This window comes from Terrapene carolina, unplaced genomic scaffold (assembly GCF_002925995.2).
Source record: "Terrapene carolina triunguis isolate 2854851 unplaced genomic scaffold, T_m_triunguis-2.0 Scaffold58, whole genome shotgun sequence".
Lineage (NCBI taxonomy): Eukaryota > Metazoa > Chordata > Testudines > Emydidae > Terrapene > Terrapene triunguis.
In genome coordinates this window covers 40854900-40878755 of record NW_020664409.1, presented here as the reverse complement: position 1 = coordinate 40878755, position 23856 = coordinate 40854900, and the positions used below count along the sequence as shown (strand labels likewise).

The following is a 23856-nucleotide window of genomic DNA, read 5'->3' as shown; positions in this document are numbered from 1 at the left end:
TTCTGTCATCCCTCCTGTTCATATATGGGTCAGTTAGGAGGGTCAGTAAGGAGGGATGGGGTGCAGTGCCATCAGTATGGTTTAGATTAACTGTAGGTCTATCTAGTCTGATCTGGACAGTGCAGTTCAGTGCCTCAGCCAATGTCTAGTTGAGATGAAGGCACGAATGAGAGCAAGCTAGCTGAAGCTCACCCAGATGAGAGAGATGGTGGGCTGGGAAAAGCCTCTGGAAGAGATGGCAGAGGTAATATCATCCCCTTTGATTAAAGAATACATCTGCCATTAGTTACTAGTGTTGCAACTTAGGGGTGACTTTAGACTCCCCGCTGTTGTTTGACAATCATATTACAGCAGTGACCCAATAAGCTTTTTGGCGAGGAAGTTACGACCTTTTCTTTCAGATGCAGAGTTACCACTGTTATCCGTGCTTTTGTTATCTGAGGATTAGAATATTGCAATGTGATGCATGAGACTACACCTTAAATTTAAAACCATTTGAAGACTAAAGCTTGTGCAGAATGCATCTGATTGCTTATTGAGTGGGGCACTGGTTGCCCATTGGTCTTTAGCTATGGCCTATGAAGCCCTTAATAGCCTTGGACCTGTCTACCTAAGGGATTGCCTCTCTCCGCATGGCATACTGCCACAGCTATGGCCAGTGGAGGTGTTCAGGCTGGATCCCCCTCTTTATAAGAGAGCAGGATAGTTGGCAGGGCATTCTCTGTGAAGATTCTAAGACTCTGAAACTTGCTTCCTGTCTTGACCTGAAATAGCCTGAATTTGGTGACTTTCTGGGCATGCTGTAAAAGGCACCTGATTGAGAGGGGTTTTGGAAAGGGCTGAGAGTATGCTTCCTAGATGCTGAAGGGGGTGTGTGGGGGGGGTTGGCTGGCTGGCTGAGTTTCTGTGGAACTGATTATTTTAAAGCTGATGAGTTTTAATTTAGTTGTATTTATTGTTACATACTTAATTATGTTAGTTCTCCTGGAACCTTGAATAGACATTTTTATTATTTAAATATAAAGAAAGAATGAATCATAAATACCCTATGGCTATAATAGTTTAGAAATCACACTTAGAAGTTGGTCTGGTTTATATCACATTCTGGGTTTTATATGAAGAATCCAAAGAAGAAAATACAAGCTCCTGTATTCAAATAACTTTTATCTCTGGGCTGGTGATCAATGTTAGTTTTGTTATGTTGATCATATTATATAATGCATTGGCCTAAAACTATCTGAAATCTGTGAGCTGTCTTTGGCACTATATTTTTCATTTTTCTTTCTTGTCTTTTCAGTTTGCTAAGTTTGCTTGAAACTTCATATAAAGACATGAACAATTCATGCATGCAGTACATATTGACTTCTGTTTTTCACTAACGTTCATTGACCTTTTTAGGTCAATACATTTAAGTTGACTTAAGAAGTCAATATGCCTTATTTTAATTTAGATTACATTTTGGTCTGATTCAGCAGTCTCTAGTTCCTTTTCTATACAGAAAAAACTCTTGTCAATTTATTATTAAAATTTATGTCAAATAAGAACTGTTTTCCTGTAGGGCTGGAATTGCCTCGCTGGGTTATAATTTTTTAAAGTATTCCCAACTCAACATTTTGAAAGTGACCTTCCAAACTTCCACCACATATCATGTCCCTATCAAGTGCTGTAACATCTCCTGTAGAAAGCTAAACAAACAATTAAAGCAAATTCTATAAGTGGTTCTTTGAAATGCAAGAATGAATATTTTTCTTCAAATTTGTAGGTTGCCTGATATGAACATATAAGCATGTTCCGGTAAAATTATATTTCCAGCCACCTTTACTAATTTCTTCAAGAAAGTTTCACATAACATTTATTACAGCTGCCAATTGTATTATTTCATTTTTTCCTTCCATTAAAGTTTCAGTGAGAATTTTCAGCAGCTGAAGGGCACGACCCATATAATAATTTAAACCTCTCCACCCAAACAGCCCACCCCCCCAACACCAACTTTTAATACTAAGTAGAATCTTGCATCTGAAGGCTTATCCCCCAAAGTCTGCTATAAGATGCATTTGGAAGTTAAAAGAAGGGAGATTTTCTGCTATTTTGCCATTTTATTGCACTTTTGTGAATGCTTGCCTTTGATAGAGGAGTTAGGCAGCGAGGTTCAAGTAGGAATCAAAATGATGATTCGAACATCAAATTGTTGATTTTCTGAGAACTTGCATTGGAACATTTAGATTTTATGTAAAGCACAGAAGCAGAAGAATAGTGGTACTTTATCTTTACACAGTCAAATATGTTATTTGGTTAAAACCATAAGAAAAAAACCAAATGGAGAATCACGCAACAGGGAAGCGGGTTCGGGGTACAAGGAAGATGATGATGAAGACAATGAAGATGGCTCACAGCAAGGAAGCGGAGAAACCGGTTTCCCCAACAGCCAGGATATGTTTATCACCCTGGATCTGGAACCAGTAACCCCCGAACTCACCCAAGGCATGCTCCCAGACCCTGAGGGCACACAAGGGACCTCTGGTGAGTGTACCTTTGTAAATATTACACGTGGTTTAAAACCAAGCGTGTTTAATGATTAATGATTAATTTGCCCTGGCAATCGCGACCAATACAGCTACTGGAAAAGTCTGTTAACGTGTATGGGGAATGGAGCGGAAATCCTCCAGGGACATCTCCAGAAAGCTCTCCTTCATGTACTCCCAAAGCCTTTGCAAAAGGTTTCTGGGGAGGGCTGCCTTATCCCGTCCGTCATGGTAGGACACGTTACCACGCTAGGCCAGTAGCACGTAGTCTGGAATCATTGCATAACAAAGCATGGCAGAGTATGGTCCCGGTGTTTGCTGGCATGCAGACAACATCCATTCCTTATCTCTCTTTGTTATCCTCAGGAGAGTGATATCATTCACGGTCACCTGGTTGAGATGGGGTGATTTTATTAAGGGGACATTCAGAGGTGCCCGTTCCTGCTCGGCTGAACAGAAATGTTCCCCGCTGTTAGCCACGCGATAGGGGGGAGGGGTGAAGTGATCATCCCAGAGAATTGGGTGTGTGGGGGGGTAGTTGGGTTTGTGCTGCATGTTAACCCGGAAACCGCAGCCCCTCCTTTTACATTGCAAACCCATTTTAAATGTCCAACCCAATGGGTGCTTGGTATGGGAAATGAGGGCGCTACTGTTTGAAACCATTCCCACATGTTAAGAAGGTTAAAAAAGCCAAAAGACTGTGGCTTACCATGGCTGCCTACAAGCCGAAATCTGTTGCCTGGCACTGCGTGAGTGATCTCTCACACCAAACCGGCAGGCCCTCAATATAAGAGGAAAAATGCAACCTTGTAACAAAAGCACGTGCTGTGTAATGTGAACAGCAAAATTTAACGTGAAAGAGTGTACCCATTGTTCTCTAAAATGTGTCTTTTTTAACCACCTCTCCCTTCTCCTCCACCAGCTGCAAATGTTTCTCCTTCACAGAGGCTAGTGAAGATTAGAAGGAGAAAACGGCGGACTCGGGATGATATGTTCTCGGAGCTCCAGATGTCCTCCCATGCTGACAGAGCACAGCAGAATGCGTGGAGGCAGTCAATGTCAGAGTGCAAAAAAGCACAATATGAACGAGAGGAGAGGTGGCGGGCTGAATCGCGGGCTGAAGAGAGCAAGTGGCGGGCTGAAGAGGATAGGTGGCGTCAGCTTGCTGACAGAAGGCAAGAGTCGATGCTCCGGCTGCTGGAGCATCAAACTGATATGCTCCGGCTGCTGGAGCATCAAACTGATATGCTCCGGCTGCTGGAGCATCAAACTGATATGCTCCGGCTGCTGGAGCATCAAACTGATATGCTCCAGCGTATGGTTGAGCTGCAGGAAAGGCAGCAGGAGCAGAGACCGCCGCTACAGCCCCTGTGTAACCAGCAGCCCTCCTCCCCAAGTTCCATAGCCTCCTCACCCAGACGCCCAAGAACGCGGTGGGGGGGGCCTCCGGCCACCCAGTCACTCCACCCTAGATGATTGCCTGAGCATCAGAAGGCTGGCCTTCAATAAGTGTTAAAGTTTTAAACTGCAGTGTGTCCTTTTCCTTCCCTCCTCCCCCACCCCTCCCGGGCTACCTTGGCAGTTATCCCCCTAGTTGTGTGATGAATTAATAAAGAATGCATGAATGTGAAGTAACAATGACTTTATTGCCTCTGTAAGCGGTGCTCGAAGGGGGGAGGGGGAAGGGTTCATCAAGGAGAAACAAACAGAAGTGTCACACCGTAGCCTGGCCAGTCACAAAACTCGTTTTCAAAGCTTCTCTGATGCGCACCGCACCCTGCTGTACTCTTCTAACCGCCCTGGTGTCTGGCTGCGTGTAATCAGCGGCCAGGCGATTTGCCTCAACCTCCCACCCCACCATAAATGTCTCCCCCTTACTCACAGATATTGTGGAGCTCACAGCAAGCCGCAATAACAATTGGAATATTGGCTTCGCTGAGGTCTATCCGAGTCAGTAAACTGCGCCAGCGCGCTTTTAAACGTCCAAATGCACATTCCACCACCATTCGGCACTTGCTCAGCCTATAGTTGAACAGGTCCTGACTACTGTCCAGGCTGCCTGTGTACGGCTTCATGAGCCATGGCATTAAGGGATAGGCTGGGTCCCCAAGGATAACGATAGGCATTTCAACATCCCCAACGGTTATTTTCTGGTCCGGGAAGAAAGTCCCTTCCTCCAGCTTTTGAAACAGACCAGAGTTCCTGAAGACGCGAGCATCATGTACCTTTCCCGGCCATCCCACGTTGATGTTAGTGAAACGTCCCTTGTGATCCGCCAGGGCTTGCAGCAGCATTGAAAAGTACCCCTTGCGGTTTATGTGCTCGGTGGCTTGGTGCTCCGGTGCCAAGATAGGGATATGGGTTCCGTCTATCGCCCCACCACAGTTTGGGAATTCCATTGCAGTAAAGCATTCCACTATGACCTGCACGTTTCCCAGAGTCACTACCCTTGATATCAGCAGGTCTTTGATTGCGTTGGCTACTTGGATCACAGCAGCCCCCACAGTAGATTTGCCCACTCCAAATTGATTCCCGACTGACCGGTAGCTGTCTGGCATTGCAAGCTTCCACAGGGCTATCACCATTCGCTTCTCAACTGTGAGGGCTGCTCTCATCCTGGTATTCTGGCGCTTCAGGGCAGGGGAAAGCAAGTCACAAAGTTCCATGAAAGTGCTCTTACGCATGCGAAGTTTCGCAGCCACTGGGAATCGTCCCACACCTGCAACACGATGCGGTCCCACCAGTCTGTGCTTGTTTCCCAGGCCCAGAATCGGCGTTCCACGGCATGAACCTGCCCCAGTAACACCATGATTTGCACATTGCTGGGGCCTGTACTTTGTGAGAGGTCTATGTCCATGTCAATTTCCTCATCACTCTCGTCACCGCGCTGCAATCGCCTCCTCGCCTGGTTTTGCTTTGGCATGTTCTGGCTCTGCATATACTCCAGGACAATGTGCGTGGTGTTCATAGTGCTCATAATTGCCGCGGTGATCTGAGCGGGCTCCATGATCCCAGTGCTATGGCGTCTGGGCTGAAAAAAGGCGCAAAACTATTGTCTGACGGAGGGAGGGAGGGGCGAGTGACGACATGGCTTACAGGTACAGGGAATTAAAATGAACAAAGGTGGCTGTGTATCAGGGAGAAACACAAACAACTGTCACACAGAATGGCCCCCCCAAAGATTGAACTCAAAACCCTGGGTTTAGCAGGCCGTTGATTTCACGGAGGGAGGGGGAAGCAAATGAATACAGAACAAATCTGGTCCATCTATTTTTTACATCTTAAGCTGGCAGCAGACGGTGCAGCATGACTGATAGCCATCGGCATCTTCTGGGTGCTTGGCAGAAGATGCTGTACTATGACTGCTAGCCATCATCGTCAAGACGGTTCAATAGGACTGCCGACAGGACTGAGTCTCCAGGAGACAAAACATGTCTGCCCACGTGCCTCTGATCGAATTCACTGAGGAATACGACGACGATGGATACCAGTCATACTGCACCGTCTACGGCCAAAAGGCAATTAGCTGCTGCTGTGTAGCAATGCAGTACCACGTCTGCCGGCACCCAGATGACATATGGTGACGGTGAGCTGAGCTGAGCGGTCTCCATGCTTGCCGTGGTATGTTGTCTGCACAGGTAACCCAGGTAAAAAGGCGCGAATCGATTGTCTGCCGTTGCTCTGATGGAGTGGGAGGGGCCTGACGACATGTACCCAGAACCCCCCGCGACACTGTTTTTGCATCATCAGGCATTGGGATCTCAACCCAGAATTCCAATGGGCGGCGGAGACTGCGGGAACTGTGGGATAGCTACCCATAGTGCAACGCTCCGGAAGTCGACGCTAGCCTCGGTACTGTGGACGCGGTCCGCCGACTTAATGCACTTAGAGCATTTTATGTGGGGACACACACAATCGACTGTATAAAACCAATTTTCTATAAAACCGGCTTCTATAAATTCGACCTAATTTCGTAGTGTAGACATACCCTAAGCTCTGCCCCTCTGTCTAAAACACAGGCTTCACCAGAACCGAAACCACAAACCTGATGTTTTTCATGTTCCTTTTCTATCAGAGGAGAGTTATTTTAGGGAAATTACAAAGGACAGTTTTGTTCTATTTTGGAATCATTGAAGTTAAAGAGAGATTTCTAGAATTATGGCTATTAGTCCACAGCTAAAGGATAAGAAGAAATTTACAAATTGAAGACTATAGAAGATAGACTATTAAGGCTATTCTTCCGAGACAGTCTAAAGATGCTGCTGATTTTACTTCTGAAAAAAAAGCAGCTGTGGTACAACAGTTCAAGAATATAGTAGGCATAGACTTCTGAGTACTGTAGGTTCTGATAGCTTGAGGCTTGACTCATGAGCATTAGGTAAGATAACTTGCAGTTGAAGGTGTCCTCTAGGGTTTGAAATGTAGTATCTCTCGTCATAAGGTTATCCTTTTATGGTGTAAGGTATTTATTTATCTGTATTATGGTAGCACCAAAAACAGAATTGCACTCTGGTTCCCAACTTCAGTGATGTCCATTACAACATCTCTTTATTACACTTTAACACAATACGGACTTTTCTTGACATGCAAAAAGGGTGTACTTTTTCAGTTGTGTTAGCCCAGTCAAATTAGTTTAAACACAGTTGAAAAGCCCCATTGAGATGTAGGCTGACACATTTGAAGTCATGTTAGCTAGATATGTTTTAACTTAGTGAGAAGCCTAGGCTACAACACGGCCACCTAACACAACTTGAGACATGTTAACCTGCATTTTAACAGGACTTCTCAGTTTTATTAAGCTAATTCAGCTGAGCTCATGTGACTGAAATACATACCCTTTTGCCCATTAAGGTATTCTCCTAGTTGACTTGTAATGAATGAACAGAATGAAAAGGTTTCTCAATGGATATTGCATTTTGAGACTGAAACTCATTTGAAATGTTTTCTTTAAAATTTTACTGCTAAAGTCATTGAAAAAGTTGTATAACTGCAGGGAATTATACAATCTTTTTATTTTGGACCTTCATACTTCAGTAGATAGCAGACTCCAGTGTGATGTTTGGAGTTTCATTTTTATTGGATTGTAAACTCCTCAAGGCAAAAAATGCATTCTCCCATACATCTGTCTGGCACCTATTTTGGGTGCTATTGTGATAATATAGGTAATGAAAAACTAGATAAATTATAGAGAAAAGCATCCTTAAGGAAAACAGTATAATGGCTGCAGAGGCATTACTATACTGCAATATTACTAGGTCCAAAATAGGTTTCAGTACCAAAACATTTTGGATTTTGAGGCATAAATGTTTAGATGGAAGGGTAGTATAGAGATATGGTCTTTACTTGAACTTGAATGCGTGTCCACTTATCTTTGTACCTAATTAATTCAGTTAATTCACGTCTAGTTCTGTTGATGTAATCCTGGACACTTCTTTTCAGTAATGTTGCAGTAAAGGCTAAAGAATGGCATAGGGCAAGCAAATGCCATGTAAGCATTTGTCACTAAACCTCCATGCAGAACTACAGCACTGTTATTATGGGACTGATTCCCTTAGCAGAAATTGCCAATATTGTGACAGTTTTGTGCATGGGCCATCAAACAGCTGTCATGTCACTTGCCAGCTAATGCTGGTTTGTAGTTATACTTTCCGAGTTGACCATGCACAATGAGTGACTGAGTATAGAACTTTGACCAGTTTGATAGTTAATTTCAATATAATTACTGATGTATATCAAAAAGAACTCTTATAATTCTTTTTTCCCCACCTCTGTTTTGTGTATATACAATTAGTGGTTTATTATGATTTTTGGTTGATGTTGGTTGGTTGGTGTGCTTCCATTTCTCTACATCCCCAAAATAACTTTTTGTTTACAAACAGTCTCCATAAGAAATAAATGTTATTTCAAGACATGTAACAGATTTTCTTGTTTCTTTTAGGCATTGATTTTAAAGTAAAAACAATAACATTTAATGATACAACAGTGAAACTTCAAATATGGTAAGTTATAATTTGTCCCACAAATGAAAGCCAACTAAATTATAGAACTGTATACTGTGCAAAATCTTGTCCAGCTTTGATTATTTGTCCTCCTACAGTGTAGTGATCATATTAAAACTTGCATTAGGGTGAAGAGGCCATGTTTAGAACAACTAGTACATGTTTTTTAAAAAACAGTTATCTTAGAAACATTTAACATTGAGTTATTGTAGCATATGGATAAAATGTAAACCTATATTCCATACTAAATATAAGCAACTTTATTAAAATGTTAAACTGAAAAGAAAAAGCCAGGAGATTTGGATTTAAATATTTCATTATCCTACAAACATATGTTCATAGGGCCAGGTTTAGGATTTTGGATGAAGACTAGCAAGGTGATTCTTCGGGCACCATAATCTTATTTTTAAATAAAAGGGGGCGTTTTTGGGCTGCAGCTGTGGTGGGTTCTGTATATATTTGCCAATTTTTGAGTTTCCAGCCACTAGATCTCCAATGGCTAGAGGGTTTGGATGCATTCTGGTGAGTTTTTTTTAGTCCTTGTCTACGTTTAGGGTAAGATTCTTTGCTGCTTATCTAAATTGCGAGCACAGAACTCACAGCCCAGTAGGAGGAGGGGCTTTGGTGGCTTTTGAGCTATCTATGCATTTATTTGATCCTGGGCTGCCCTGTAATCTCTATCACAGTGGTTCCCAAACTTTAACAACCTGTGAACCCCTTTCACCAAAATGTCAAGTCTTGCGAACCCCCTCCTAAAAAAGAATGTTTCCAGGGATTTTCTTCTTTACCTGAGTATAAGTTATAAAAGCAGTGAACTTGGAAATATAAAATTTGTTTTTATGGCATGCTTATTACACACTATTTATTATTAATTATTTATCATGACAGTATTTTTATTACATTATGAAAATGGCAACACTCTTCCAAGCTCTCACTTTTGTAGCTTGTATCACTTTGAATAAGCTTGTTATAAGACAAGTCTCCTGTGTTTCATCAAGAAGTATCAGATGTGAAACAGCATGAAGGTATCTAAGAAGCCAACTCAAAGAGTTCCTCTTATACAAGCATTCAGATCTTGAGCAGTTCAAGCAAACAACACACGTTACAACAAAGCTTAAACTTGTTCTTCATAATAATTTTAAAAACAATACTAGCTGCCTATTTAATTTTAAAAACAGCAAAAAATATCCACCTCCCTTTCCATTTCTTATAAGGAGTCTTGAAGTTTAAATCTCCTCAGTGTGATAGATGTGCTTGCTTTGATCTGCTTAGCTCTTGGAAGTCCAGGGGCTCTGGGCTGCTGGTCCCGTGCTGCCCAGGATCCCTAGGCACAGCTCTGTCCGCCATTAGGGAATTTTTTCCCGAGAACCCCCTGTAACATTTCGCGAACCCCCAGGGATTCACGAACCCCAGTTTGGGAACCACTGCTCTATCATAATCTAGACAGCTCTGGAAGCCTTTCTAAATTACAGCTGCCTCCCCAGGAAACTATATGGGCCATAGTGCTGCCTGGAATCTCTGCAGCCTGCATGTCATGGCTCCAGCACCAACTTAAACCTCCCACCCCAGCCTGCCCCCAACATTCTCCCTTTGGCAGGTCTTACAAAGGGGTGCTTAGAAAACTACATTACGTCTGTCTTCTAAAGTGTCTGTGCTGGGGAAATTGTCCCCCAGCCTGATCCAATCATTTTAGAGCAGCTTTACACCACTTTACCCAGCGCAAAGGGGCAAGGGCAAGAGTGAAAACCTCACCCATAGGGTTTTAGCTATTGGTGTAGCTACCCTAATCTAGCCACACTGATGCTGAAATGCTGCTCTTCTGCAGCTTACCCCAAAGTACGCTTCTGTAGTAGAAGTCATAGTTTATTCCAGTGCAAACATTCTATACTAAGGGTTGTACAAATGCAGCTACATAAGTTTAATTACACTGTGGTTAAAAATTTAATGTAGACAAAACCTATTTTTAAGTATATTTATTTATTTAAGTATAGGCTCTAGAATAGTCAGCAATATTAACATAAATGCCCCAAATAGTTTGCCAGCTCTTCCCCTGCAGAATGGCATGTATTCTACCACCTCTACCATAGTTCCCCCTCCTCTCTCAGAAAACAGCTCAAAATTGGGACTGTATTCTTTAAGTTGCACTGAAAAAAACATATCCATACTCTTTCAATGTATGCAGTACCAAGTGACTCCTTTCTGGTGTATTTCAGGGATACTGCTGGTCAGGAACAATTCCATACAATTAGTACTAGTTATTTTCGTGGAGCACGTGGCTTTGTTCTGGTCTATGACATAACAAACTCAGACAGTTTTCGAGGTATAACAAGCTGGATGAAAGATATACACGAGGTAAGAAAACCTAACTGCAGTTGATATTTTGCTCAGGGTAGCTAACATCTTTATTTCCTGAGTTACTGCACTTAATATGTTTTAATAAATACATGAAAATTGTTATTACAGCTCCAGTTAAATACCTCTTGCCTGAGCTTATTCCATTCTGGCCTTGCTTGCAGTATACCATTGTTGTAATAGATTCATAGTACTTAGAGATGAAAAAACCAAGTAGGACATCCAGACCATCTGTTTATCAATGCCAAATTGTTTTCTGCAGTTATTTCCCCCCGTCTTTTGTCAAGTCTAGTTTTAAATATTTCAAGTTATGGAGCTTCCATCACCAAAGGGAAGGCTTCATGATCTAATTAGCTTTGTATCAGGAAGATCACCCCATTGTTCCTAGTTACTCCTAGTTACCTCATCCCAGGTATCAAACTAAACAGTTCCTCTCCATTTTTCTTGATAATGCCTTTTTTGTGTGTGTATACTGCTATGTTCCCTTTGGATGCTTATTCAAACTATTCATATTTATCTTGTTTAATCTTTCCTCATAAAGTTCTAGCTCCTTACATTAGATTGACAGTGAAAAACAAAAATATTCCATTTAAAATATTTTCTAGGAATGTGAACAGGGTGATCGTTGTTGCAGATCAGCCTAGAAACAGCCAATTAGTGAGTTTCATAATTGAAGAACAGGAATAATAAACACTTAATCCAACTCTAGTATGCTGTCAATTTATGGAGTGTCTTGGGTAAAATATATTGGGTCATTCATTGTAAAATATGTGTTTTTAAGCAATAACTGTTAAAACACAGGGCATTTTGTGATAATTAATTACTGACTGGGAGAAGAGGTCCCTCCTGTGCCAGGGCTGTAGCCCAAATGAGTCATTAATCCCCAGTAAATGCTTAGTGCCAAGGTTGTTGTTGCTACTGTAAGTTAAAAATGTGCAGGAATGTGCAGGCAAAACCAAAGTGCAGATTTCATTAAATGTGTAATGCAATTTCACTTGGTAAGTACAAGGTATTGTTAGAGAACTCCTGTGTTGCATGTTAGCCAGTCAAATCAGAGTGTTGAGACAATTAAAACATCCACCTTACAATTTTATTTATTTATTTTCTTTATATTCACATAATACAGATTCTAAAAGCACCTATGCATTGCTCTATGCCCTTTTTACAAATATTAAAAATCACAATCCATGTAAATTACCATATTCAGTAACTTGGCCTCAATCAAAACTAACCAATCAGTATATTAATATATCACATTATAAGTGATATTGTGTTTGTACTCCACTTATACTAACAATGTACTAAGTATGTATTGTCTTTAGTACAGAATTTATTATTACTGTTCAAGTGAGTTCAAGACATACAAGAACTTTAATATTTTGACTATTTTAACATTCAAATCTAAAGGTAACTTAATACTCTGACAGTACATGCAAAGCTGAATAGAGATAGTCTCAAGGAAGACTACCAAAAGTTTAATTTACAAAGTCAATACAGATGGGGCTACATCAGAACTGTAGAGCACCTATTAACAGCATGTTTATTGCAGGAAAATGACTTCAAAAACTGAAATCTTTTTTTAGAAGTTTCATAGAATTGCAGACAAAACTGAATTTAGTACAATATTCCTTTCTTCTGTTGATTCGGAAGATAATTTACAGGCTTCAGAGGTTGTGTGTAACTCTTCAGAAAGACTGAGAATTCCTTTTACCTATATAAATAAATTATCATATGAAAAGTAATAACCATGCCCAAAATCCACTCGAGGAAACTTACCCTCTCCCCTTACCTACCTGAATGCCTTGAACAGGATTCACAGTGGGTACCCCAAATGGAATCTGAACCAGCATAACCTCTGTACATGGACACAATGGCCCAGAGACTCACCTGTGTTAGGATTGCTTTGTATCAGGCTAGCGTCAGAAAGTGGCTCTGAAAACAGCATAACCAACCATGAAAGATGATCTCAGTTTAGGGGGATTCTGTGGTGGCATAAGAGTTGTCATAATGGCTCCTATGACATCCACAGTCATTGTAAAGAAAATGACTTGGAGAAAAGGCTGTAGTCAGAGCTTCCCCAAGCCGTAGTGATCTTAGATTTTTGCAGTAGTCCCTTGGGGTCGTTAGCAGGTGTCCCAAATTACATCAGCATTTAGGCTACACTAATTTACACCAGAAGAATGACCCTGCATCCAGCAGAATATGGAATGTAATAGGTATAATGAATGGGAGAGAGAGGCTCCTAGGGATGGGATCCACAAAAGCCAGAATGATAAAGGCAGGGACCCACCTAATCTAATCATGGAGTTTGGCATCTAAGGGCAGGTCTACACTACCGCATAAATCAATCTAATTTAAGTCGCTCAGGGGTGTGAAAAAGCCCCCCCTCACCGAGCATTGCAAGTTTCGCGTTCTCCACATCGCTTTGTCAGTGGGTGATGCTCTTCCACCAACATGGCTTCCGCTTCTTGCTGAGATGGAGTAATTATGCCGACGGGAGAGCGCTCTCCCCTCGGCATTGCGTGTCTTCACCAGACGCACCATAGGAGTGCAGCTGCATCAGTGTGCTGATGTAGCGCTGTAGTGTAGACTTGTCCAGAGTCTACGTTGCAGGGAGGTGCCTATCTCTCTTTGCAATCCACAACCAGGAACCCCCTCTTCTGGAGCCAGGTGGCTTAGGTGCCAACTCATTCTTGCAAGAATGAATTAGCACCTGCCTAACTCCACACAAAGTGGCTGCTGAGAGGAAAAGGAGGAGGAGCAGGACCTCTCTCATAGCATTTTTCCAAATGGTGAGGGTACTCACCTGGGATGCGCGAGTCCTCCGGTTTGAGTACTTCCAGACTCTGATGGGATGAAAGGAGTTGAAGAGGGATCTGCCGGCTCTCGGGTGAGTGTCCTAACCACTGGCCTATTAAGTGATACTGACTTTTTTTCTGGCCTAATTACTATTTAATTATTCAATTGTTTAATTACAGTGGCCTGAGATTTTGGAGCATCAGTGAGGTGATTCTTTGGAACATCCAGGCTTAACTGATTAATTTTATATAAGAAAAGGAGGTGTTTGTGTCACCACCAGCATCCTGCTGCCGATGAGATGGAGCTCATTCTAGGGCAGACATGGGCAAACTACAGCCTGCGGGCCACATTCGGCCCACGGGCCCATCCTGCCCGGCTCCTGAGCTCCCAGCTGGGGAGCCTAGTCCCCGGCCCCTCCCCCGCTGTCCCCCCTTCCCCGCAGCCACGCCGCTGCCAGGGCCGGCTCCAGGTTTTCTGCCACCCCAAGCGGCAAAAACAAACAAAAAAAAGCTGCGGCAGCGCAATCGCACCGCTCCACTCTTCGGCGGCAGTTCGGCGGCGAGTCCTTCACTCCCTCTCTTCCCCTTTGGCGGCACTTTGGCGGCAGCTCAAAGAGGAAGAGAGGGACTGAAGGACTCGCCGCCAAACTCCCGCTGAAAATCCGGACGTGCCGCCCCAATAGTGGGTGGAGTGCCGCCCCTTGGTATTGGCAGGGGTGGCTCTATGTTTTTTACCGCCTCAAGCACGGCAGTCAGGCGGCCTTCAGCGGCATGCCTGCGGATGGTCCGCAGTCACGCGGATTCGGCGATGTTTCTGCGGGTGATCTGTCGGTCCCTCGGCTTTGACATACCTGCTGCCGAATTGCCGCCAAAACCGCGGGACCGGCGGACCTCCCGCAGGCACGCCGCCGAAGGCCTCCTGACTGCCGCCCTCACAGCGACTGGCAGGCCGCCCCCCGTGGCTTGCTGCCCCAGGCACGTGCTTGCTGTGCTGGTGCCTGGAGCCGCCCCTGGCCGCTGCACAGGCTGCGCTCTGGCCTGCTGCTCCCGCTGGTAAGGGGGCGGGAGCGGGGGGGTGGGTAAGGGAGTGGGGGGGTCCTTGGGGGCAGTCAGGGAGGAGGGGGTGGTTGGATGGGGGGGAGGTTCTGGGGGAGCGGTCAGGGGATGGGGAACAGGGGGGGTTGGGAGTGGGAGTCCCGGGGGCCTGTCAGGGGGCGGGGATGTGGCTGGGGTCGGGAGGGCAGTCGGAACAGGGAGCAGGAGGGGTTGGATAAGGGGATGGGATCCCGGGGAGCAGTTAGGGGCGGGGGGTCCCAGGAGGGGGTGGTCAGGTGATGAGGAGCAGGGGGGGTTGGATGGGGGTGGGAGTCCCAGGGGGGCTGTCAGGGGTGTGGATAGGGGTCGGGGCAGTCAGGGGACAGGGAGCAGGGGGGTTGGATAGGGGGCAGGGGTCCTGGGAGGGGCCAGTCAGGGGACAAGGAGCAGGGCGGATTGGAATTGGTTGGGGGCTCTGAGGGGGGCAGTCGGGGGCAGGAAGTGGGAGGGGGTGGATAGGGGAAGGGGGCCAGGCTGTTTGGGGAGGCACATCCTTCCCTACCTGGCCCTCCATACAATTGTGCAACCTCGATGTGGCCCTTGGGCCAAAAAGTTTGCCCACCCCGTGCTAGGGTCTTTGCATACCATTTAAAAAAAATGTCAGGGGACAGTTCTTGAAAAGGTTGTGTGCATTAGTTAGTTTTAGCATGTGTACAGCTCTTTTATAAACAGTAATTAAGGCTACATCTACCCTGTGAGCTCGGGGAATGATTCCCCTGCTCATGCACACATACTCATGCTAGTTCTCATAGAGCTAGCCTGTGTATAAATAGCAGCGTAGCTGTGGTAACACAGGCACCAGCAGAAGAGGCATGGCTGAGCCATGCCAAGCACATGCCCCTGGTTTCAGGCAAGTTTGTATTTGGCACAACTCAGCCTTGCCTCCGCTGCTGTTACTAGTGGCATCATGGCTAGTCTGCTATCTATACCTGTGCTAGCTCAATGAGAGCTAGTGCGAGTATGTGTACCCGAGCAGGGCAATCACACCATTAGGTTGTATTGTAAACATAGGCTAATTGTCCCAACACCCCTGTGATGTAATCTCTCTGTAAAATGCTTACTTTGGTGCATAGTCTTGTCTCCTAGGCCACTCTGATTTGTGTTACTGAGCTGCTCTCCCTTGTGGTTATGTTGTAATGACTGCAGAACTGATGAGTTGGCTCCTAAGGAAATTGTGGGTAGAGTTGTTTGGGGATTTTACAACAAACCTTTTTCTTGCCAAAAAATGCCGATTTGTTGAAACTGAAACTGTTTTCAAACCAGGGTTGGTTTCAATGAATCTCCTGACTTGAATTATGCTTGGATAAAAAAAAGTTCTGAAATTGTTGTGACATTTTTGAACAGAAAGTTTCACTTCTTAGAGTCAAAACAACTTTGATTTTGAATTTTTAGTAAATTTAAATTAAAGAAAAGTTTTAAAAAGTTTTAAAAAAGAAAAAAAGTTCAAAATCTAAATGAAATGTTCTTCAAGTAGTGTCCATACAGGTGCTCCATTCTAGGTGTGTGAGCGCCCCTCTGTGCCTTTGATTGGAGATTTCTCATAGCAGTGTCCATTTAGCCCGCACACGCATGTTAGTCAGTCTTGTGCCCCAGGCTGTTGTTATACAGCATTGTGCGGGCAAACCGCCATCAGTTCCTTCTCAACTGCTCAGCCTGAGATGGAGCTCTGACAGCTGTCCTTGAAAGAATGTGCCTGTGGCTTGCCAGATAGAGAACCTCCCTCTAAAACATTGAGGTCATTGGTATCTTGAGCTTCACCAGCTCTTCAATCAGGTACTTCTGAGGCTGTTGGTTCCTCAGGTGCCAAGGGCACAGCTAGACCTCAAGGCGGCAAAGCCATGGGCCTGGAGAGACCATCAGTACTGTTATCAGACTGGGGTGGCAAGAAGAGCTTTTCCCTGTACCAAAAAAGCCCACTCGGGTACTGACCGCGCTTCCCTTGGAGCACACAAGAGCTTTGGTACCATCAGTGACTGTGCTTCCCTCCAAGTGCCCAAAGCCTACTGTGACAGACCCAGACCAGTGGGGTACAGGAGTCTGGTAGAGGGCAAATATACTGGTTACTGGATGAGTAGTTTTCTGTTCCCTGAGTGACCAGAGCAGGGGCTGCACTAGAGTAATCAGGAACCTGCTAGAACCAGTTAAGGCAGGCAGGCTAATTAGGACACCTGGAGCCAATTAAGAAGAAGCTGCTAGAATCAATTAAGGCAGGCTAATCAGGGCACCTGGGTTTTAAAAAGGAGCTCACTTCAGTTTGTGGTGCGAGTGTGAGGAGCTGGGAGCAAGAGGCGCAAGGAGCTGAGAGTCAGAGGGTGTGCTGCTGGAGGACTGAGGAGCACAAGCATTATCAGACACCAGGAGGAAGGTCCTGTGGTGAGAATAAGGAAGGTGTTTGGAGGAGGCCATGGGGAAGTAGCCCAGGGAGTTGTAGCTGTCATGCAGCTGGTACAGGAGGCACTATAGACAGCTGCAGTCCACAGGGCCCCGGGCTGGAACCCGGAGTAGAGGGCGGGCCCGGGTTCCCCCCAAACCTCCCAACTCCTGATCAGACACAGAAGGAGTTGACCTGGACTGTGGGTTCCACCAGAGGAGAAGGTCTCTGGGCTGTTCCCCGACCCACATGGTGGATCAGCAGAGACTGCGGGGATTGTTCTCCTTCCTTTTCCCCACGCTAGCCGGTGATGAGGTTATCTGAGTAAAACAGCAGATTTGAGCCACAAAAGTGGCCAAACTGAGGGCTGCCGTGAATCTCTGAGGCGAGCAAATCCGCCAATAAGCGCAGGACCCACCAAGGTAGAGGAGGAACTTTGTCACAACACCCACCTAGAAGAGAAAACTCAGCAAGTCTCAAAGAGCCCAGAGAGCCCGCCATGTCCAATTCCTTACCTCCCAGAGAGCCTATGAGTCACACCACAAGAGGCAGAGATCTCAGAGAAGGAAACCGTCCTCTTCTCAGCCTCTTGCCTCACACCTGTCCACCTCCAAGCAGCAATTTTGACAGGTTTGTTAAGGGCCTGAATTGCCATCCTCATCCTCTTCAGCTGCACCTATTCACCAGCCTTCCTCTCTTTGGCGACTGCTTTCACCACTTCAGGTGAGCCTGGGAGTCGATCACTACAGACAAATGGGCTTTGGAGATCATCTCCACAAACTACATGATCCACTTTACTTCACTCCCACCAACAAAGCCCCCCTTTCCCATCCCTCTTCAGGGTCCCCTCTCATAAGAGCATGCTTTGTCAAGAAATAGACACTCTTACGTTTGGGAGCTATAGAACCAGTCCCCATGCAGCACAGAGGAAAGGGGTTTTATTCAAGATACTTCCTGGTACCAATAAAGAGTGGAGGTTAGAGACCCACCCTAGACCTGAGACTACTCCAGACCTGTGTGAAGGCACAGAAATTCAAAATGATGACACTTGCAGCGATAATTCCATCACTAGAACAAGGGGATTGGTTCTCAGCCCTCGACCTTCAAGATGCATAGTTCCACATCGCTGTCCACCCATCCTACAAACAATTCCTATGTTTCATGGTTGGCCATGACTATTTTCAATACCAAGTGCTCCCCTTTGGCCTGTCATATGCCCTAATGGTCTTCTTGAAGGTCAAATTGATAGTAGCTGCACAGCTCTGCAGGAAAGGTATCTTAGTATTCCCTTGCCTGGACGACTGGTTGCTGAAAGGCCACTCCTTGGAACTGATGTCTCCGGAAACTTCTGAAGCCATAGATCTCTTCTTCAAATTGGGCCTGCAATTGAACATACAAAAATCCACCTTGATACCTGTGCAAAACTTAGAATTCATAAGGACACATTTTGATTCAGTAGCAGCAAGCACCTAACTTCCTCTACACAGATTTGTGGCTCTTTCCAATATAGCAAACACAATTCAGCTCAGCTCCCAAATCACAGTCAAGAACTGTGTTCAATTACTGTGACACATGGCAGCCCCACCTTCATTACAGAATATGCCAGACTTTGAATATGCTACCTTAAAGGGTGGCTCAGAATTGTCTGTTCACCAACCAGACACAATTTAAATCTGCTTCTTTCCGTACCTACCTCTGTAAAACAATCCCTCAACTGGTGGAAAGACCATCACAATGTGTGTACAAGAGTCCTATTTCCCCCAACGGTCATCATAATGATGGACACCCCTCTGCTAGGGTGAGGAGCTCATCTAGATACTTACACGATCCAGGGCAAGTGAACGTCAACCTCCTGGATGCTAGACATCAAGCTCTTGGAACTCAGAGTAGTCAGATACGCCTGTCTCCGATTCCTACCGCTAATCAGGGGCAAACACCTAAAGATTATGAAGACAATGTCATTCATGTTGTACATCAATCGCCAAAGAGGAACAGGATCCCCCTCCCTTTGCACCAAGGCTGTCAGGCTTTGTAATTGGTTCATATGCAACCAGATCGCCAACACAGCAGTGTATCTCCCAGGGGTTCAGAGCATGACTGCAGATGTACTCAGCAGACACTTCTCTCAAGACCACAATTGGGAAGTAGACCTCCACATATTTCATTAATGAGGCACCCCCCAGGTAGACTTGTTCACCACAGAGTCAAACAAGAAATGCAACCACTCCTCCTTGAGGGGTGGATTGGTTCACCAATCCCTAGGGGATGCTTTTCACCTTCAGTGGTCATCAGCCCCACTGTATGCATTCCCAGTGACTCCCCTGATAGCCAAAGTTATGCTCAAAATAAAGGAAGACAGAGCCAGAGTCATCCTAATAGTTCTGGCCCTGGCCCAAACAAACATGGCTTCCTTACCAGTTACAACTGGCTGTTTGCTGTCCAATAACTCTTCACACAGCTCTCCATCTTCTCTCCCAGGAGGGTGGGAAGATTTTTCATCCCAATCTCACGGTTCTTCATCTCAAAGTATGGTTGGTTGATGGCTTAGATCAGGATTAGAGACAGCCTGCTCAGGAGATGTAAAAAGAGAACTATTACACAACAAGAAACAGTTTATTTGGTACACATAGTTTCAAAAATGGATACAGTTTGCCAGCTGGCATGGCTGCAGACAGATTCCACCAATGACCACATCACTTTTGGATATACTGGAATACACCCTAACTCTGAAAATCTCTGGTCTATCGATGAGCTCCATAAGGGTCCACCTGGCAGCCGTCATGGCTTTCCGGGTTATTCCATCTTTGCCCACCTGACCACAATGAGATTTCTCAGGGGGCTGGGAAACCTCTATCCACCAGTCCAACCTACTTCAGTATGGGACCTGAACCTGGTCCTTAAATGCCTCACAAGATAGCCAGAGGTTTGAAGGGCGATCTGCTCACTGCTATATTTGTCAATGAAGATGGCATTCCTGATAGCCATCTTGTCGGCACGACGGGTTGGAGAAATAGGGGCCTGATGGCATACTCCCCCTTCACGGGTGTTCTTTAAAGACAAAGTCATTCTGTGGCCACACCCCAAATTCTTACCTAAGGTTTCTTCCGAGTTCCATCTCAGTCAGCCCATTCACCTGCCTATCTTCCACCCCAAACCACATCCATATTGCCAGGAGGCACTGCTGCACGCCCGGGATGTCAGGAGAGCCCTGGCCTTCTATCTAGTAGACAGAACAAAGCCCTTCAGAAAGATCCACAAGTTTTTGTCTCGCTATTAGATAGATCAAAAGGATCAGCTGTCTCTAGACATAGGCTTTCTAAGTGGTTATCAGGCTGCATTAACTCTTGTCACCAGTCTTGCAATATTCAGCCACTTTCGGATATACGCACTGATTCTACAAGATCCATTGCGTCTTTTACTACCTTCCTCAAGAACATTCTGATTATCGAAATCTTATAAAGCCGCTACTTGGGCATCTGTACATTCATTCACCGAACACTATGTGATAATACATGACTCCGCCTCTACTACTGTGTTTGGCTCAGCTGTACTTTCCGCCATACAGGACTTGACTCCGAAGCCTCCTCTGCCTTAGAGGGTACTGCTTGGTAGTCACCTAGAGTAGGGCACCCGTAGGGACACTACTTGACGAAGAAGAAACAGTTACTCACCCTGTGCAGAAAATGTGGTTCTTCGAGATGTGTGTCCCTATGGGTGCTTCACTGTCTGAGCTCCTTCCCCTCTGCTTTGGAGTTCTTTGCCATAGAGCTTCGTAGTAGAGAAAGAACTCTTCCATGGTTCGCCCATGCTGTGCTATATAACAACGGTGTGGGGCAGGAGACTGACTAACACGCATGCACGGGTGAAACAGACACTGCTATAAGAAATCTCCATTCAAAGTCACAGGAGAGCTCTAGCTCACCTAGAGTGGAGCACTTGTGGGACACACATCTTGAAGAACCATTGTTATTGCACAGTGTGAGTAACTTCTTTCAATTGACCCAAACTGAATTTTTTGTTTGGTTGGTTGGTTCATTAACATTTTCATGGTCCAGATTTGGGATGGGAAACATTTTCAAAATTTCAAAAAAAAAAAAAAAAAATTTCAGGATGCACAAACCATTTCCTGCCCAGCCCTACTTGTGACTGCAGTAGCTTCATCAGTGGCCACTTCAGCAGTAGCACATTCACAGCTGCTAATTAGTTAGGGGTCCATTTCCCTCCCCACACCCCCATCTCCCAAAAGTTAGGGACTTCTGGCTATGGGTTTTTCAAAGGGATATTCCTGGGTAACTGTAGGAAAGGCCATGAATATCCTGAATTTTAGGAAAAATCAGAGGGCCATAGTCTGCAGGTGTAAATCAGCATAACACTACTGATTCTGATTTTCACTAGCTAAGGATCTGGCTACAGTCAGATTTCAGCCGTAGCAATTCGTAGTGATTTTCATTTCCAAAACTATCATCTACAAAACAAACTTAAAAAAAAAGGGGGGGGGGGGGAGGTAGAAATTCAGCTTAACATCTAGTTTCCAAAAATGAAGGTGTGGCCAGTGACTATCAGCTTTTTCAGACTTCCAAAAAGAGCTATAATATTTGCAAAGCACTTTGAGATCCTTGGTAGAAAGATGCTATAAAAATGTAAACTTATTATTATATTAGCATATAATTAGAAATAATAGATTTCTGAAAGAGCCATTGTCTTAAGCCTTTTTAGTTGTTACTTACGATTTGAAGCTGTTTTGAAAGAACATTCCTATGGCAAGGATATTTATACTTTTTTGTATGTACAGAAATTAATTCATTTAAATCATGAATACCATATTTTTACATAATAAGTATTAACATTTCCTTTTGACCTTTTACTTCAAAGTAAAGTCAAATGTCATTAAAAATTTTAGATACATAAAATCTCTCAAATAAAATAAGTTGATTATGTGATGTGTTTAAATTGTCTGTTTACTATATCCTATTTTAGGGACTGATGTATGTTATTTTGTGTAGAAGAACCATTGACCTTAATGAGTAAAGCTCCAGTGCATTCTGAAACAGCCAGCATTTTGGTCTATTAATCCAGATTAGATTGATTCATTATTTTAGATCTGTACTTTGTACTCTTATGATGAGTTTACTTCATTTTAATACAACATTATCTTGAACATCATCTGCAGTTATGAAATGAGATTAGCTGACTCTAAAATGAGAGTGGATTTAAAAAAATGAAATGGTGTACCCTAGTAATAAATAATTGTGCCTCATGCCATACTTTTCAAATGAAGCAATTTAGTTGTAAAAAGTGCAGATATACTAAAAATAATGATTCTATGATCTTTCAATGAATAAAGATTCATTTTTGCATTTCTCTGAAGGTGTGTGTGTGTGTGTGTTGGAGGAAGGTGTTGGATGTATATTCCTTTTGGGACTTGTACACACTAGCCCTCACTTCGGTATAATATAAGTCACACAGAGGTGTGAAAAAACCACCCCTCTGAGCAATGTAAGTTACACCACCCTAAGCACCATTGTGGATAGTGCTATGGGGAGGAGGGATAGCTCAGTGTTTTGAGCATTGGACTGCTAAACCCAGGGTTGTGAGTTCAATCCTTGAGGGGGCCATTTAGGGAACTGGGGTAAAAAACTGTCTGGGGGTTGGTCCTGCTTTGAGCAGGGGGTTGGACTAGATGACCTCCTGAGGTTCCTTCCAATCCTGATATTCTATGATTCTATGTCAGCAGGAGAGATCTGGGAGGTGGAGTAATTATGCTGATGGCAGAGCTCTCTCCCATCAGCATAGAGTGTCTACAGCGGCGCAGCTACAGCTGTGCTGCTGTAGCGATTCTAGTGTAGACTAGTCCTTAGAGTTTGTCGAAGGTCTCAGGAGTGATGGGTCTACAATAGACTGAAGTGTTTCTGTTTATCTATATATGTTAATCGTATTGGCTGTAGCAAAACAAACTTCCCTAATTTTGACCTACTTGGACCACCTCTGGAAATGGAAGGGCAACTCATTCTCCATGCCCATTCATTCCCTGGCCTCTTTTGATACTGATAAGCATTTTACTCAGTTGCAGTTATGATGGTGGTGTGTGATGGTAGTGTTTTGTAATCTGGATGCCGGTGCACTAGGAGCTGGACTGAAGCCATCATTCAAGTCACAAAAAGTGGTTTTAAATGTCTATAAATATTACTTATTTCAGAACACGTGACAGTTGGCAAGTTCCAGGTTCTGTTGCTGAACTTCTCACTTTCCTTTTCACCATTTCAGACATGCACAGTTATGATGGCCTGGCCTAAAATAATGATAATGTAAGGTATCAAAGTATGTAATTTTGCTGGATTAGCAGGAAAACTGACTGTAGACAAAGGATAGTAGGCTTGATCTTGCTCCTTTTGAGGTTGATGAGGTTTTGCTATTTACCTTAGTAAGAGTAGGATGAGACTGTAGTTGCTTTTCTTAGAAGGTTTTGGAATAATCTAAGTTTTATCATGGTGAGGTTGGACATTTTGGGCACAGTGCTACCATCTGATGTTCAAGAATGGAAGGTAGAGAGGGTACTAGGTGCTTCTTGTCTCATCCCGTGCGCTCAGGCAATATGACAGCTCTTTCCATAGTACGCACAAGTGCTAGAAGGTAGACCTAACTAATGTGCCAGCATCACATTCCTCTAAGGCAGTGTTTCCCAAACTTGGGACGCCGCTTGTTTAGGGAAAGCCCCCGGC

At 44.4% G+C, this 23856-nt stretch overlaps 1 protein-coding gene across 3 annotated transcripts in view; it reads left to right on the top strand.

The window, feature by feature from the left end:
• The window catches only part of LOC112118281 (ras-related protein Rab-10-like), a 50821-nt gene that overhangs the window by 5969 nt on the left and 20996 nt on the right, over positions 1-23856 (top strand). For all 3 annotated transcript variants that reach the window (XR_003370320.1, XM_026661849.2, XM_026661855.1), the window contains exons 2-3: positions 8461-8521; positions 10735-10873. Coding sequence is in view for 2 of the 3 variants with exons in the window: in XM_026661849.2 (XP_026517634.1) it covers positions 8461-8521; positions 10735-10873 (200 nt within the window). In the remaining variant the exon portion in view is untranslated. The remainder of the gene's footprint in view (positions 1-8460; positions 8522-10734; positions 10874-23856) is intronic.